This window comes from Sparus aurata, chromosome 15, assembly GCF_900880675.1.
Source record: "Sparus aurata chromosome 15, fSpaAur1.1, whole genome shotgun sequence".
NCBI classification, from domain to species: domain Eukaryota; kingdom Metazoa; phylum Chordata; class Actinopteri; order Spariformes; family Sparidae; genus Sparus; species Sparus aurata.
This window is the reverse complement of record NC_044201.1, coordinates 10,575,756-10,587,554: the sequence shown is the minus strand read 5'-3', so window position 1 is coordinate 10,587,554 and position 11,799 is coordinate 10,575,756. Positions and strand designations below refer to the sequence as shown.

The window sequence follows — 11,799 nt, the reverse complement described above, 5'->3', positions numbered from 1 at the left end:
TCATTTGAGGGTTTTACTAATTATTTATGATAACCTACTTTGTTGGTGCCAGTGGGGGAATAATTTCAGATGGCACTTCACCATTAGAGAGCACTATGTTGCAAACAGAACTACAGTAGGGGGGGATTCAATGTGACATGATGTCAGGGGCCCAGCAACACCCTGTCTACTGCATGATGAATTAGGTCTTTAAGAGTGAATGCAACTAGTTGACAGATTAACCTGCAAGGTGGACCCTGGGTCAATAAATACAAATAAAATAGAATAAAATAAATAGCTGCTGGGCCCCATATCCCCCCATGTTGACCATCTGTAAATTAGTATTACTGATATAACTTAACATGACAAATCCACAAATTGTTTTAGGAACGAACTCAGTTTGCATACAATGTCAGCTGAAACAATCTTCTTGAAATTGATTTTGAAGCAGGGCATCTCTTCAGGATTTGCCTTTGTCCTGGGCACTGCAGAGATGCCCCTGAGCAAGGCACCAAACCCCTTACTGCTCAGAGCACCTGACCCCCTCATTCTAACATTCTCTATACATTAATGCATGTGCATAAACATGTGTATTTCAGACCTGTGTGTACAAAAATGATGTATTTAATTAATAAATTAATATACTTTTTCATCTTCTTCTTCTGAATCTATTGCTTGTCTGTAGATCCTTGGAGAGTGACCCCTCCCCTGTGGCTCTTACTAAAGTTTATTCCATTTACTTCCCCCCTTCTACAAGGCTTTTTTTTTTTTTTAGGACAGACACAGTTGTTCACTGTACATATTGTCAAACCCACTGCAGAAATACGATTGTGATTTTGGGCTGTATAACTCAAACTGACCTGACTTGACTTGTTCTTTAAACAGGTAAACCATAAGGCTGTTCACATGATAGTTGATACTATGGCCCTCTGGGGGCCCCTGGTGGTTTTAGGGCAGTTGCCCCAAGTTTACATTTCTGTTCATGCAATCATATGGTGACACCTAACCATCTGCAAGCTCACGGGAACAAAATCTAAAAGAGTAAATAAATGAGGAACTCATAACTCGAGAATGAACTTTAATACGTTATGATCTTGCATCATCCCCAAAATGTGCCAATGTTGATCAAACTGCTCTAGGCATTTATGCACAAAGGGTGACTTTAGGTCAGTTGCAACTTCCCACTCACCCCCCACACACAAAACATGTCGAATCATCTATAGCTGTTTGTGATTATCAGACACATCCTGTCTTCGCAAGACAAGAGCTACTGTCACAGTATCTACTAAAGATTGTCTGACTCAAGAATACTAAAGTGCAAAGTACTCAGAAATGTCACACAAGAACAATAGGAACATCTGTTTGTCAAGTCTATATCAACTATAACTTCTAAGAAAGGAAAGGAAATTGTATTGTTTGTATGAATAATTTCAGAACAATTACCCCTTTCAGCTAAAACAGGCTACTGATAAAACTGTAGCCTATTTGTTCGTGATCAAAATGATGTGTCATTTAGGAATAGCAAAATGACTCACTGGAGTTTGCTATAGCCTAATAAATAAACAACACCAAGAAACACTCCAGAGAAACAGCTTTAAAACAATTGCAGACATTATTTAGAGAGGCATTTAAACTTTTATGACGTTTTAAAAAAATATCAACACACTGACACTGGTAGGCATTCTAGACTAAGTCTTTATGGAGGATAATACCACAAAGCCTAGAAGTAAATTCTAAAGCCTAAGATAAGAATTTACCAGTCACAGATCAAAGCTGCATCTATTCCCTGCTGTTAATACAAAGTTTTTGTTGCTATATTATAGTGACTGCTACGATCACAGGATCCCAAAGGTATAGAAGCCATTTCTGCAGGTTAATGACTAACACTAAGTTGCTGCTGCCTCTTAAAACATGTTTTTATTGTATTATATTGTATTTATTATATTTATTATATTCTATTGTATTTTACTTGCACTACATTATATTTTTATTTTTACTTAAATTAAGCACAGAAGTACAGTACATGTCACAAAAACATTTCACTGCGCATCCTGTATGAGTATGTGACAAATAAAACCTTTGAATCTTGAATCTTAATGCACAACCCAGCCTACCTCAATGCTACTTTGCTCCTCATGTATATACTGTTAATGTCTTTTTTTAGTTTATTTAGTCTATTTTATTTTATCTGAATTCTTTGTGTCTGTGTAACTAACGTGCTGCATATGTACTTAATGTGCTGCATATGTACCTAACATGCTGACTAGTTTGTGTCTGTGTACAACTACTCCACATGCCTTTAATCCACTCTAATTATGAGATAAAAAAGGTCAACATGATGCGATCATAATGTGAGATGATAATTTGATGAAATAAGATTGATAATTTTTTATGACTTTAATTTAATCATTTCAACTCTTTATCTCGACTTTCTATCACACAACTCTTACTTTTTTGTCTTTATCTCATAATTAAGATCTTTATCTCATAATTCTGACTTGTTTGACCTCATAATTATGACTTTTTGTCTCACACTTTTGATTTCTAATATCATAAACAAGATTTACCAAGGGGATATTTTTTTGTCAAGCTAATTTCTGTCTTCCTCTTTTTTCCTGCCTTTTTAACAGGTCAGTGATACTGCAGTGTCGGCTTTCATGCACAGGAGTAGGCCTATTTCATTAACTACTTTGAAAACTATTTTCATTAATGATTTTATTCTATAATAATAATAATAATTCGTCTGCTGTCAAACCTGTCTTCTTTGCACTCAATCTGATTTATAGCCAGTTCTTTGTTTGTTTGTTCTTCGTGTGATCGTCCCTTTACTAATGAATGAAACTCGTACGGAGCCAGTGACAATAGCTGTTGACGTCTCCGATGGTCGATTGAAACTGAAAGGCATCCAAACACACCCGACTACCTGGGAGGAGAGACAGTCTGACGTCACAGGCCTTTGTGGCCGCCACCACATCACCCGATGCCTTCACCGTCACTTGAAGCTCGGAAAAGTAAAATATACAGAATCGGCAGCCCTTAACTGCGTGTTTTTCTCTGGAATTCAATATATATTTTAATGGCAGACTAACAAATGTGATGCAGTCGCATCGTTTTTACGAGTTGGGTTACAATTTGCTATTTGAGGCCAAAAATAGCGGCAGAGATTAACTACCGTATGTGACAAATGTAATCGCATGCGTCTAATTCTTGTATTGCCAAGTCTTCTTACATTTGTATTTGAATCTTAATGCGAACTCAATGACCACCCCCCACGACCAGCCTATCACACGAAGTAAGTCAGCTCCTAGTCACAATACTGTTCTTCTCATCGTGTAGTTGTGATATTTCCGAGTACGCCTGAACGCCTCAAGTGCCACAGCAGGTTTCGCGGAGGGGGAAGTGAGTCTCCACTTGAGCTTTGTCTTGACAACATCCCTCTGTAAAGGATATATTTCGGCAGCACAGCAGCACGTGAGACGGTTCAGTTAATAACGTTAGGTTATTATTATCTTCATACAGCCAGTAACGTATCACCGAGGTGGTCTTGAAAATGCTCCAGTCTCTAGCCAGCAATTCGTGTGTGCGGTTGATACAGAGTCACAAATCGACGTGGTATTTTGCATCTCTGGTGTTGGGGTACCTGCTATATCTCGTGTTCGGCGCTGTTGTGTTTTCGTCGGTCGAGTTGCCGTATGAAGACCGCCTGCGTCAGGAGCTGAGGGCCATTAAGAAACAGTTTCTCCAGGACAACGACTGTCTGTCGGAGGAGCGTCTCGAACGCTTCCTAAAAGAAGCCCTGGAGGCCAGTAATTATGGGGTTTCCATCCTCAACAACGCCTCGGCCAACTGGAACTGGGACTTCACCTCTGCGCTGTTTTTCGCCAGCACCGTCCTGTCCACCACAGGTAAGAGTTGGCCTTCGCCGGCAGTGTAGGTGATGCTGCAGACCACCAGGTGCGCAGCCAAGGATATAAAATGTATTAATATATATTTTCCAATCAGAATTATTTTTAAGTGGATTCATGTTTCCTTGCGTGCTCCTTTATTGTGAAAAACAGCATCCTTTTGTCTGACTTGATGTGTATCTGGGCTGCAGCTAGGCCACAGCAAGCTATTAATGAGCAAGCTATGGCCTACCCCACTGATGTAACTAGGCAGGTAGTGGCAGCCAAAAATGTGATCTGACATTTAATATCCTCTACTTCATCACTTTGATATCATTTGATTATATGATATCATCCTATTGCAATACTGCTTATCTTAAGATTTCAGGCCATGAAACTGGTTGTAGCGTCAACCTCAAATGTAAAAATATTGGATGCATTTACCCTTTACCGTTATTTGCGTTCTATTCTGGTACAGAAGCTAAAGTCATATTCACTCTTGCATATGTTGGGACAGTGAACACTGCCTGTACTGTAAAGCAGCGGCCCTCGTCCAAAGTGCACAGTATACTTCTGTTTTCAGGTCAGAAGAGGAAGTGTCGGGTTCAGTAGCGCACACACCTGAGCCAGTGTCTATATCAGCCTCATCCTTCTTTTACCCCTAGGCTATCAAGTATTTCAAATATGTAAACATTTTAAACAAATAGTTTGTATATACTTTCCAAAGGCAGTCGGACAGTTTTTGCAGGACACAGTGCATAGAGTCACCTTGTGTTATCTAGCATCTCACATAACAGCATCGCTTGTAGATGAACGTCAGTCAGGATACCTGGAGAACTTTAGTCTGACCACAAGGCAGCTTTTATCTGTGAGGTTTCAACATGCCTGATTGCGCAGATACCGTGTACCCAGCTGCTTAAAACTCCTCTTCTGTTGCTGCAGCAGAGACTTGACAGACATCTAGATCAGATATAACTCTTCCTCATTTGCTATTTTCAGTCTCAAAATCTCACTCTCAGAATTAGTGTGATCTTCTTTTTCCAGCTATCAATGATAAATAAGACACCTGCTGCTGAAGGTTGTTGGTTTTCGTTTCTAATACCTTTGTTATCCAGCAGTGACAGATCTGTTACAAGATACAGCACCATCATGATGGCATAACCTTTCATTCTCACGGTGTGTAGCCATGCATTGACCTTTTTCTTAGCAGAAGTAGTTGTATAGTATTTAATTAATACCGAAGCAGAAGTTAAAAGTGAATTGTTTCGGATTTTCTTACAACATGTCACAGGCAAAGCGACTGCAAATTGCTCATTCACACAGCCGTGGTATTTTCAACACGCTGGCTAGGGCCACTTCACACGAACATGTTATGTTTTCCTTGCAATGCCTCATTCACTTGAACAAAACTTCAATACTTTTGTCAGTTATCACCCTCAATCTACACGTAGTGGCTTTAATTAAACCTGCAGCTGGATTATTGCCTGTTATTCTGTTTAACAAGTCTTGTATTACTTTTTTATGTCCATTAATGGAACTTCAATTACTATGTCTGTTCCATTTATCAAATTAATCAGTGAAACTGTGCTCAGGGGTGTACTGTATACTCATACAACCTAACTTCCCAGTGTGAATAAAATGAAATAAGAAAGAAACAGGCTGAAATACAAAAACTTTTGACTAAGGCCAAGTGCAAATGTGTACACATATACAAGAACAGTATGAAGGACCACACTGACAAAGTCTATTATCAGTGCTTTTTTAATATTTGTCCCAAAAAGGGCTGCATTAAAGAGCTAATTTAATCAAGTTTGAATTAAAACAGTGGGCATTACGATGTAAATTCAAAGTGCATAAACATGATGTAGCAAAGACGTAATGACAATGTTGTGTGCCAAGTCATGATGTAACATTTGCCAGAATTTAGTACAAGAAGTACTCTTTGCTTCTAATGTTGAATACCCAAAGGCAAAATGGTAGGGATTAGTCAAATGAGTTTGAATTTCTGTGTTGGTGCTACCTTTTCACCTTTAAATATTTAACATTTGAACTAAGTGACTTTGTTGCGGCACAACAAACAAAGCGCTGGGCTGACACATCCTTTGAAAGATCTAACTACATTTGGGTTCCATGAAGTTTAATGTCCATAAAATAAGCACAGATACAGTTATTTACCCCTTTTCTAAAGTAATAGTCACCAAAATTCTGTTGTCCTCTGTGTGAGATGGTCGAAACATTTAAAAGAAACTGTTTTGCTCTCATGTCAGTCTGCTCCAGCAGCAGCTTTCTTAATTATAAGTTAAACGTTTTCTGTCCTGTTTGTTGTCCCTCAGGATATGGTCATACAGCACCCCTGTCAGATGGCGGGAAGGCCTTCTGCATCATCTACTCAGTGATCGGTATCCCCTTCACACTGCTCTTCCTTACTGCTGTGGTGCAAAGGATCATGGTGTTCAGCACGCGGAGGCCAGTCATGTACATCCACACGCACTGGGGCTTCTCCAAGCCACTGGTGGCCATCGTTCACGCCACTCTGCTCGCCACGCTGGCCGTCTCGTGCTTCTTCCTCATCCCTGCTGCCATCTTCTCTGCACTGGAGGAGAACTGGAACTTCCTGGAGTCCTTCTACTTCTGCTTTATTTCCCTCAGCACCATCGGTCTAGGAGACTACGTACCTGGAGAGGCTGTGAATCAGAAGTTCAGGGAGCTCTACAAAGTGGGCATCACCGGTGAGTACTGATGATTCTTCCTATTTGGAGTTATTTCTATGGCAAGGTCGTGGGAGCTTTAAAGTGTCTTTTTATCGTTATTGAGGTGTCTGTTATGGTAATGTGAAGCACTGTGAACAGCATACTGTCGAATTACAGCAGCCAAAATATGTTATGTAACAGAGCAGTGTTAATGTCAGTGCCTCTGTTTCTCATAACCTCCTGTACTCCCTGTTGCAAAGAGGATATTACTGCTTGCATTGTGTGCACTGGAAGAACAACACACATTATGTGAGCTGTAAAGCAATAAAACTATAAAAATCCAGTATACGTGCAACCCTGTGTAACATTTAGTATGATGATAGTCTTAGTTTTGTAAATAGTCCGTATGTCTCAGACTTAATGATTTACTGAACATATATGTAGCAGGTTTTATGATGTAGAACTTTCACCTTCCCAGGTGTGACACATTCAGCTCGGTCTATTTTTTGACCTGTTAACCCTTTAATCTATCTTGCAATATATATATGGCAGTGGTTGTTTTATCTCGGCTTTATACACACTAAAATCACAAACTAGTCATTGCGCTTTAATTTATAGTCCACACAAAACAGCTCGGGTTGATTATAGACCAGAGCATATGTGATATATAGTTTTACTGCCCTGACAGATACAATTGGAATCATTGTATAGATTTTAAAATAGACTGCTATTACAAACTTACTACTACCAACAAAAAACTGTTTAATAATACTCTTACTATTAACACTAGAGAGTTAATAACATGACTCATGATATGTATGTTTTCTTACCGCACACGTCTTAAAAATGCAGAGGGTTCAGTTGCGGGTGTAGCTGTGTTTGGGTGGCTTTTGCATACGTTGAATATTTTTAAGCTGATGGACGCTACTGACAAATCCAAATGATAAATCCTAATGCTATTCCCTACATGTTTAAAGGACTATTAATCTGTCAGGTTAGACAACACAGTGCGGTGCAGGAGAAACATCGAGCCAACGGCAACTAGAATTAAAAAAGCAAAAAGCCAAATTCATGTTGCAGGCGTGCATGAATGCCAAACGCTACCCTATTGAGCTGTCACCGGCATGTGTGTGGGCGTGTGGTACGCACCAGCCAGAGAGACGTCATTCTGTAGGCACAATGTGCCAGTCTGTAGGAGGAGAGGAGGCTCTGACAGAGTGCATTTGTTTGCACAAATAACACCAGACAGATTTGTACAACTTCCTCCAAGAAAAATGACACTTCTGTAATCGGAAGTGACATCAGCACTATCTGTGTACCTCTGGGGCAGTAAAAGAGAAGAAATGAACAGTCAGCCACAAACAATTAACAGTATTTGCCTTGCCAGTGCCTTCGGTAATAAGCCGTCTCTCTTGTTGTGATTTGCCACTCTGTGTGCATAAAGTAAGCTCTTCTGTCTTAACTGAGTCCACTTGAAAGAATGTCAGTACCTGCAAATGCCAGACTGTTTTTCTTACATAAAAGAGACTTCAAATATAATTAGTAATCAGTTATCAGACTCAACATGGCCCTGCTAATGGTGCAATACTCCTGTTGAAAATATTAATGGTAATAATACAAGTACAGCAGTTGCATTGCTTGTATGCTTCTGTTGGCCACCGCTGGTCTGGACACATCTGGGGTCTGGTGGGGTTTTCACAGGGTTTTTCATGTTAAATGCCAAATATGGTGAAAAGTGAAAGTGAAGCAATAAATGAAGTGAAAGTCGGCCACCAACAGTTTTTACCGCTCGCGCTGACTAACAAACCCTTTCGGGGGAATTTCCGGCAGCATCTGAAACTGTTTTCTCCCCCTGAAGAATCTCACCCTTCAGCAAAGCACACACTCCACTGCCCTCTTGTGACGGTTCATATTAACAACAGGTTATGGGACAACAGTAAAGAAATGCATTGCTTGTGTTTACTTAGAGATGAATGTTACAGTGCATTTTTGTCACGGCTGAAGAAGCATGGTTTGATCTGCTGATATGTAACAATACCACTCACTGCAGCTAATCACTCATGTTTCTTATAATCCCCTTCCTTGCCTGGGTGTTTGTTTCTTCAGTCTATCTTATCCTGGGCCTGATAGTCATGCTGGTGGTGCTGGAGACCTTCTGCGAGCTGCAGCAGCTGAAGCAGCTGAGGAAGATGTTCTACCTGAAGAAGGAGAAGCCGCAGGACCGCCTCGCCATCTTGGAGCATGATCACTTGTCCTTCACTACTGTGTCCAAAAGAGCCCAGCATGAGGATAAAACCCATCCGTTTGTTAGTGTCTCGACTCTGGGCTCTCCCAACGACGATCCCATGATCCAGTAAACATCGACAGAGCAAGCATCTGCGGAAGGATGAAAATGTGAGAGTAGGGGTTAATGCACACAAGACTATAACTAGATATAATGAGTTACTCATACGTCTCAGCTGTAGGCATTCTGCAATGCTCAATCCTGCAAATTTAGTCATTAAACTAGTTGAGACTATTCAGATCAAGCATACAGTCTCCTTTACCAACTCTCAATACTGATATTATAGTGCTATGCAGCAGATATTAAATTAATGTGTATTAATAAGGGAGAAAACTAATATTTTAACAGTGACGACAAAGACAAATGCAGTGATAAAGAAAAGCCGTCTGCTGTATTTTTGACTCACAGGAGCTAAGCTCCTGTAAGAGCTGAACTATTTATTGCATTTTAGGAACATTTTAGAAAGTAATTGGTCTCTTAAATCTAGCAAAAACATAGAATAACTGTCTGTAGTCGGTCACAAAACAGTAACATAAATATGTATGTATCCTATAAATGCTTGACAGGTACGTGGAATGTACATAATCAGGTAAATGTTTTAGGATGTACAGTATAGAGACATCTAGGATTAACACACCTTTTAAAGATGAGCCAAAGTGTAGACAAGACATAAAGACAACTCGAGTATTTCATTTCCATTTTGGTTGCATAATGTGGGTCAAATTGTCGACTGAAAGAAAGGTTTCAGTTTTCAGTTCCTAAACAAAGTATCTGAAAGAAGAAACAATACGTTTTATGAACAATAAGTGGGCTGAGCTCAGGAGGAGGTATCCTGAAAGTGTGACTGGAAGTTTGCAGAAACAACAGGTGTTTTTGAAGGAACTGCCGATAAGAAACCGTTTACTCTTCAGTCTATGTTTTGATTTATGTTTGGCTCATCTTTACAAAGCTGTTTACTGTTCTGGTGGCACTCCACATTGTCACATTTCATAGTGAGGGAAAATATTTGTCTGTGTATTTTACTGAACATGTTGCAGTGGTATTTCAAAGTAGTCCATGTGTGATAAGAAGCACTATAACTTATAGATTTTTCTGAATGACTTATTGTGTGCTGGACTGTGTAAAAAGGGAAGTGAGGTTAGCCTGGCCTAAAAGGGAACCACACACTAAGGGCCCCGCTGGTCCGTTGCATTACACTGTCAGTAAACAAAGCTCAGTTTGCACATGTTCTGGAGACAGGCAGCAGTACAGAAAGAAAGGGACATGGTTCCAAAGATTTCATCCGTCACAACAGGAGATATTTATATTGGAAAAATCTTCTCTTTTTTTTTGTAAGCAAAGTTCTTTGCTCTAAGGAAAAGTAAAGAGTGAGACAGTTGAACAGAAACTTCTTAACTGTATTTTCATCATTTGAATGTACAAATGTATATTTTTTAATATGACATGAGGAAGGTTTACAAAATTTTGTTAGCAAATAATGAAATTAATTCTGTACTGGGATCGGTACATGAGGAAAACTTCAACAGCAGCAGGAGTGCAACTAAAACTTCCCAGTTCTGATTATATACCACGTTTGTAATCTGGTCAAAAACCAAGTCCATGTCTGTCCATGACTCAAACTTAAACCAGTTGATATACACTTGCAAGTTTGTACGATAAAGCACTCCTCTGTGTATTTTTTTAAAGTATTTGTATCTGGAGGAAAACCGTTATGACAGAATTATACTCATGTCCCATTATCAGTCTACTAATATTCTGTTTAGTGCAACCCCACACGTACAGTGTAGCAAACTGCTGCAGTGCAGGCTTGTATGTCATATAGTAAAAACTTTACTTCATATTTCTCCGCTACATTACGCATCAAGACACAGTCGCAGCCTTTTATGAAGTCTTGAATGTAATGTTTTTATGCCGTTTGCTACAGTGAGAGTGCAGCAAATACGCCTTTGCTGCTTTGCTGGCTCTGTTAGTTTAGGAGAGCTGCGGCAAAGGTGTCATGACCGCTTGCAAAATGAGCTTTGGCAGTGTCATTATCTGATGTCTTACTCACTGATCTTTATATTGTATTTTATCGATCGACGAGGTTATATTTCATGTTTTTTTTTTCCACCAGTCTAGGCCTTCATGTAAAACTGTGAAGCATTGTTCATTTTGTCTGCTGCGCAAAAGGGAGAACTTGAATTTTGTCAGGGTTGTGGTTTCTCTTTTACTGTAAGATGTTTCATGTTTGGTAGCTATATTGAATAGATTGATGTCAAGGCTTCGGCCCTTCAGCCTGACTGCTCTTGGCAGTATTTGTCACGCACATACAGTTTGTCTTGAAGGTACGAGCTGTCGGGATGACGTAGTTCTGTTCAGGGAGTTAGCATTGTGTCAAACGGAAGCACACTGACATTATTTATTTATGCTGACAAAAGTAACGCATCTGGAATATTTTGAATCGTTGGTTTTCTGTACATATCTCTTCAGTTGGCATTGTTGGTGCGTAGTGTGGATTCACATGCACTGTCCAGTATTTAAGTGTTACGATTTCCAATATTGTAATACAGGATTGACATGGAGTACAGAGGTTTTATGTGAAATTCATTTTAGCAGAAGCAGTGAATCCATGAACTGTAAAACATCATTGTGTCTTAAATAAAGTTGGTGGTTTATAAATACTTAATCTGACTCTTGTTAAATCCTTCTTTTAAAAAGTATAAAAACGAGCTGGTTCAGTGTTAGCTTTTGGGGAATTTTGCTCTGAAACACATATGATTATATAACATATTTACCATAACAGAGTACTTGAAAAGAATACACCCAAGGGCGAGAGGTGTGGACAGCTGCCAGGGTTTTGAACACTCAAAAACACTCTGAAGAGCAGGACAAATATGAAATAAAGGTGATTATCTGTAGAGTCTTGGGCAACATGTTTAAAGAAATACTGTTTTAATCATTTGTCTCATCTGTGAATATGAAA

The 11,799-nt window shown here is 39.5% G+C and overlaps 1 protein-coding gene across 1 annotated transcript; it reads left to right on the top strand.

The window, feature by feature from the left end:
• The first annotated feature begins 3,323 nt into the window (after positions 1-3,323).
• On the top strand, positions 3,324-11,502 carry kcnk1b (potassium channel, subfamily K, member 1b). The gene is made up of 3 exons (XM_030442178.1): positions 3,324-3,884; positions 6,197-6,592; positions 8,660-11,502. Exons 1-3 carry the CDS (start codon positions 3,530-3,532, stop codon positions 8,908-8,910), a joined length of 1,002 nt encoding a protein of 333 aa, XP_030298038.1. The 5' UTR covers positions 3,324-3,529; the 3' UTR covers positions 8,911-11,502.
• The last annotated feature ends 297 nt before the right edge of the window (positions 11,503-11,799 follow it).

Bases quoted from the DNA above. Each gene is read 5' to 3' on its own strand.
- kcnk1b (XM_030442178.1), top strand. From the start codon at position 3,530: ATGCTCCAGTCTCTAGCCAGCAATTCGTGTGTGCGGTTGATACAGAGT. The intron at 3,885-6,196 runs GTAAGAGTTGGC...GTTGTCCCTCAG, and splicing joins CACCGTCCTGTCCACCACAG to GATATGGTCATACAGCACCC. The intron at 6,593-8,659 runs GTGAGTACTGAT...TTGTTTCTTCAG, and splicing joins CTACAAAGTGGGCATCACCG to TCTATCTTATCCTGGGCCTG.